This window comes from Glossina fuscipes, unplaced genomic scaffold (assembly GCF_014805625.2).
Source record: "Glossina fuscipes isolate IAEA_lab_2018 unplaced genomic scaffold, Yale_Gfus_2 61541, whole genome shotgun sequence".
NCBI lineage: Eukaryota > Metazoa > Arthropoda > Insecta > Diptera > Glossinidae > Glossina > Glossina fuscipes.
The window spans coordinates 414,958-421,018 of record NW_024003752.1 but is presented as its reverse complement, the minus strand read 5'-3'; the positions used below and the strand labels follow the sequence as shown (position 1 = coordinate 421,018).

The following is a 6,061-nucleotide window of genomic DNA, read 5'->3' as shown; positions in this document are numbered from 1 at the left end:
TATCAAATGAAAGAACTTGGAAAGTAGAATGAGAAAAACACAGTGGTGGGGATGCGAGATTCGGCCCCTACCGAGTGTAACTTTCTTATTGGTTCTATTTCTATTGGTCGCTATAACGTATTTATACTTCGAGAAATACAAAATAAATCACGAAACGAGCTCTTCATTTTTATGCATAATAATAATTGCTCTCAGTGATAACATTTAAGCGAAAGAGTCAAGCATTTAAACTAAAATTAAATTAACAAATAAAAAAAGAATTAAAAAATGCATTTAGTCCATACTTCAATAGACACTGCCAGACATTACTGAAAAACATGGATGTTAGCGTTTCTCGAGTAATCTAATCTACTGTTAGGGTTTTTCATAACATATCAGACCAAAGTCAAACTGCTGCGGAAATGTGTCCAAAGTTTTCTTCAAAGAGAAAAACTTTAAGGAATTATTCAATCTTATCAATACTATTTCACAGTTGTGGATACCTAAGATTTCATATGTTTATGAATCCGGTTCAGATTCTGTTTCGGATTTATCACTAAAAGCGGCGATTTTGCTAGACTGTAATAGTACATGGCAGGAGCAAGTAGGCTCATAGCAGTTTTCGTTTGTGTTTTTTGAACCCGAAGGAAATTTTGGACAAAATTCATTATTATGCCTATTGAGATGGTCCTCCTTGGTTCCATCTCCTGCTTTTTGAAATACTTTATGATCACCTTCCACTTGAGAGAATCTGGAAGATAAGGTAGAAGCAATGTGTGCTGCAGTCGGAAGATTATTGCTGTTCAGTTTGGCCGGCTGGTCATGAAGCCTTGTCTGTTCGGGGAAACAATTGGTGCCCACATTATTTGATTTTTCGGCTTTTAAACCATTCCATACCCCTTGGCTACTTGATCTTTGATCGAAGTTATTGCAACACCATGCAGTACCAGAAGCTTTTAAGGGGTATGTGGCACCTACAATGTTAAAATTAAACGTCACACTTGTTTGAGAGTTATTTTTATCTCGATTGATGCCATATTTGTCTGTAGATGTAATACACTCGTTAAAATATGTCGTCTCCACAGTAGTTATGTCCGTAGGGGCTCTATCATTTTCCCCATCGGTGACAGTACTTAGAGGATTTATAGATGTATTTTTCAAAGTACTGGTTTGATAATCAGTAGCAACTGAGGATACTTTCCAGCATGCACTCTCGGCGCTGGTGCGAACATTTGCCACGGGTGCCCGATTATAAGCGTGATTGTTCATGGTAAGCTTCCGTACGTTTTTATCCGGATGAAATACTAATATGTATACTTTAGGTGTATACAAACAAACAAGGGCAACAGATGCACTTAAGCTAATCGCAACCGAAAGTGTTGTTATCTGAATCTTGAAATTCGATAAATGATAAAATTATATAATAAGTCGCACAGAAATCATTATGGTCGTTACCTCATATGAATTGCCAGTTCCAAAATAAATAGGAACGAACGCTAACCAAATAATACAAGTTGTGTACATGGTAAATCCAATGAATTTGCTTTCATTGAAATTCTCTGGAATTTTCCTTGTTTTAATAGCATACAAGGTGCAGACCGTGATAAGTATCATATTGTATATTTGTGAAATCAGAAACGAGTTATCCTGCATTTTACATTTCAATATTACCATGGTACGGTCCAAATAGTAAAAGCGAGTACCGGGTGCCTCCACCATCATCCAAATAAGTGTAATTAAGATTTGTACACCTGATAAATTTTAACGAAGAATAAATAAACGCTGCTAACATTACTAGAAAAAAGTCAAATGTACCAATTAAAGAGGTCGTAATTACGACTTGCGTCTTCGGACTAATAAAGCGCAAACGTATCGCTGATTTAGAGGCTGAATGAAATATTCGGGCGATACGGTTTGTTTTTGTTAGAAGCGCACTGTAAATTATGGAAAACCCTACACCAACACCAAAGCGTTGTAAGACGCACGAATAAATCGTAGGCTTAGCGATCAACACGAAAGTGTTGCTATAGCAAACCAAAATACCAACTAACAACATGTAGCTAAGTTCTCTGCTGGATGCACGTACTAGTGGGGTATCATTATTCTGTATAAACAATGTTATTACAGTTAACGTCATGCATATGCCAAAAATCGCTATAATCATTGGTACAAGACCAAAGAGAGAGCTCCATCGTAAATATTCAATTGGTAAAGCATAACAGGAAGTTTTGTTCCTATACGGCCAATAACCAGGGCCACAATCCAAGCATGTGAACTCATCATGAACATATTCATAGGATTCACATTTGTCACACACCCAACAGCATGTATCACCCTGAAAACAAATTTATATTTTTATTAATTATCACCCGTATAACACTAGTACCTGTTGTTTCTTGATCATACCAACACCACAAGGCAATGAACAGGCCGATGCAGGTTGCTTCACATTTCCATTCCATACTACTTGATTTAGATTGAGTTCTAGAGAATTAAACCATCGGCCTACTATCTAAATAGATGAAATAGATATCTTAATTTTTTAAAATATTTAGATTTTTATTTTACTTTATAATAATAACTGGAGGAATTCGGTGCAAGCCGTTGATAGTTAAGTACATCATATCTAGCAAGTCCATCGCCCCGACGGTCAAACTTTACTTGACTGCCAGCTAGATCTTAAATATATAACGAAAAATAATTCAAATGAACGCATCAGAAAAGTACATTATTTTATTTCTAGTATACATTCTATTACAATCATTTCAAAGCCGCAAATACAGTTGGGTTCCTTTTCAAGTACTTCAAAGAAGTTAAATCCGAAGACTTTCTTTGGGGTTATCTCATTAAGTACCATTGCTTGTGTTTAGCTATAGGTCTATAATTTTCGTTGCGTTCACCTACAACTCACCTATAAATGATGTATTCAATAAGTAATTGTTGTAAAAATCTTTGCCGTCGTACACTTCCATAGCATGACATGAAAAAGAATCACTGTTGATAGTTTTACGGAGCCAACCGGTAGAAGAAGGGCCATGTTGAAGATGCGCTGCATTTTGGACGTTTTGATAAGATGTAGAAGCACAGACGTCCTTTCGTAAATTATCCAAAGCATATGCAAAGGCATATGCAGCATCAATTACAAACTGAATTTTTGATTCTTGTTGGTACCTAATTGAAAGACGATTTTGTCATATAATTACGAACCTGCTCTTATCATAATAACACTTACCCAACTTTCTCTGATAGGCGGTCTCTTTTGTTGCACCGCTTCTTTCCATGTTTATTTGCTAAATCCTCTGCTAAAATGCAGTTGAAAGTGGCTTGCCAATACTCATTAAACCATGGGTTCCGCGTGTTTGTTTCCGGAGTTAGCTCTTTCATATAACGGTCGAAATCTCCGATATATTCAGATTGTAGTTCGACCGTTATGGAACCTTCAGCAATATCTTCAAGTCCATCGAGTAATCTCGTTTGCTTACCCCAGCCATCACTAGCCACCCAGTGAAATGGTTGTGACAATTTGGCACGTTTCGCTGCTAATAGTATTCGTCGGGCATCTTCAGCTCTTGTGAATAATATAACCCCTCGGGCTGTGCTTTTGCTTAACAATTTCTGTATTATACTATCAAAGGTTTTCTCATCTGCATTGCTTGGAACTTTCACAGCAATTGCAATGCAAACTTGCCGGTCTAGGGCTTCACGATGAAAAGCTTCTATACCATACTCGCCGTATGAGCCTTCCGAATGTATAGTGGAAACGTAAGTCCAATTCAGTGCTTTAACTATATCTACCAATGTTTCTGATTGAAAAGTGTCGGGTGGTACCGTACGTGCGAAAAGATCAAAACGCGTTTTATCCGAGAGTGTTTTGGCTGTAGAAGCTGGAGATATTTGTGGTATGTGGAAGAGCCTCAACAGATTTGCAACTTGCAAAGATACTGAACTGTAAGATCCGCCAATAACACCGAATACCGGTCCAGCGGAGACGTCCTTCTTAAGACGTGGTTTTTCGCTATTAGGACACTCAAAAGCAGACGTATCCAAGTTTTGATTAAGAGATGCTCGCACAAATTGCAATGACTGATTTAAAGCGTATGTTTCTCGTGAACATGTGTCCAGGATATGAACACCTAACGTTATATTTGGGAGTATGTTTTGATCATGGTTAATACGGTCAACAGCGTATAGCATTGCCTCCAGACGTTGAACTCCACGGTTGTATACTTTTGCACCACAAGGACTGTTTTCGCCTTTTTCATGTACAGGAAATAAACCACCAAGTATAATATCACCCGGTAGATATATTGACAAACTATCGGCTGCCTTTATTTTATCCTTTTTTTTAATTGACGAATTCCTCTGATGTAGAATGAATTTTTTAGGAGGAAGATCAGTTGTCGTGTTTAGCGCTGTTTGGTTTTCTAACGCAAACCATGTGTTTCCTGGATACGCCGTATGATGATATTCTGAAATAACTTCTGTAGTTTTGGGAAAGTTGATATCCTGATTGTTATATTTGGTAACTTTTGCATCCCTGGTAGTTCTTACCTTTAAGAACTTTTCGTCACACAGACCGCTTTCATTAAATGCCGAGACCGTAATTTGAGATATCTGAGCTGATGCAGATGAAGCTATGAAAGATTTTGGAGTAACTACACTCTCTTTTCGGCGGTTGGACGACACGCCAAATTTTATTCCTAATACGGGTCTTTTCGCGTCTACTAGTAGCATAGCAGCGCCGTGATCTTTAGCAAAGGTACTTTCTACAATGCCGAATATGACTGATTTGATAGACGTAATCTTTTTATTGGTCAAAGCAACCGAATGAGTATGATGCCACCATTTACCGGTGGAGTATTTACTGCTCACATTTTGCATGCTAATTGTACACGCAAAAAAAATCAACAAGATGATGAAAACTTTTTGTAAAATGTAAAGATCATTTAACCATAACCTTTTCTGGTATTTGAAGAATGCCATTTTAGTTGACATAAGGACCAATAATTATGTTTTTCAATAATTTAAAATTTATTATATTCTGAAAAAAATTAATTTAAGATTGTTATCTTTTTGAACAATATATCATATAAAAGTAAAACATTGCAACACAAGTTCTTCTGAATAATCAAAATACACTGAGTATTGTTCATTCGTTTTGAAGCAAATTTGAGGCATGTGCTCTTGTCAACTTGGATCATATTCCCTTCAAAGAATTACATTTCCCTAAACAGATTACATCGATCGATATAACCAGTGTAAATTATTTCACAGCTGAACCTTATATTGCAAGGTTAATCGTTGGAGACGACCGCGAATGATACAATAGATAAAAATTTTCATTGAACCAGAGTGTAAACTGTTACAAAATCAACTTTCTTCTTTAAGTTTCTTTATCATTGCCCGGTTTCTTAATACTAGAATCACGCAACCTATTAATATGAATCATTTTCAAAGTTTTAAACAATTTCTTATAAATCATGAAATATTTCAAAATGTTCCGACTTTTAGTTATAAGAAGAGTTTCAAATCGACTCATACATTAACCAAAGACTTGTAAGGAAGCGTTTGGCTTCCTTACTGAATACAGGTCCGTCCGCACAAATGCCTACCCATAGACCCCAAGTGGTCAGTTTGGTTTGTCCGTTTACATGTCTTTTCACTGAACACGATCATCCTTCTGCCGCTCAAACACACATATCAGCTATATGTATGAGAAATGTATTCAAAGTATTCGCAGGTAACAATTGTATGAGCTATATAAATATGTATTAAAAGCACAAACGCATATAAGCTATATTTAAAAATGTATTCAAAGTATTCGCATGTAACATACACAGTTGTATGAGTGAGTTATGTGAAAATGTACTCAAAAGTATAAACGCATGTAACATATAAGCTATATATAAAAACCTATTGGCATGTAACATATCCAGTTGTATGAGCTATATTCAAAGAGCATAAAAACGCGTAAATGTACACATAGTATAGAAACAGAAGGAAAAAAACTCTTTTCCTAAATAAACATATTGTAAGCACAGACCTCACGGTCCTGACTGATTGTAAAGTCATAGCATTCACA

At 36.3% G+C, this 6,061-nt stretch overlaps 1 protein-coding gene across 1 annotated transcript; it reads right to left on the bottom strand.

Moving 5' to 3' along the window:
• Positions 1 to 276: 276 nt before the first annotated feature.
• Positions 277 to 5,042, bottom strand: LOC119643714 (metabotropic glutamate receptor). The gene is made up of 7 exons (XM_038043141.1): positions 3,212 to 5,042; positions 2,891 to 3,150; positions 2,548 to 2,657; positions 2,366 to 2,491; positions 1,795 to 2,314; positions 1,435 to 1,730; positions 277 to 1,371 (listed from the first exon to the last, which is right to left on the bottom strand). Exons 1-7 carry the CDS (start codon positions 4,972 to 4,974, stop codon positions 499 to 501), a joined length of 3,948 nt encoding a protein of 1,315 aa, XP_037899069.1. The 5' UTR covers positions 4,975 to 5,042; the 3' UTR covers positions 277 to 498.
• Between the last annotated feature and the right edge of the window lie 1,019 nt (positions 5,043 to 6,061).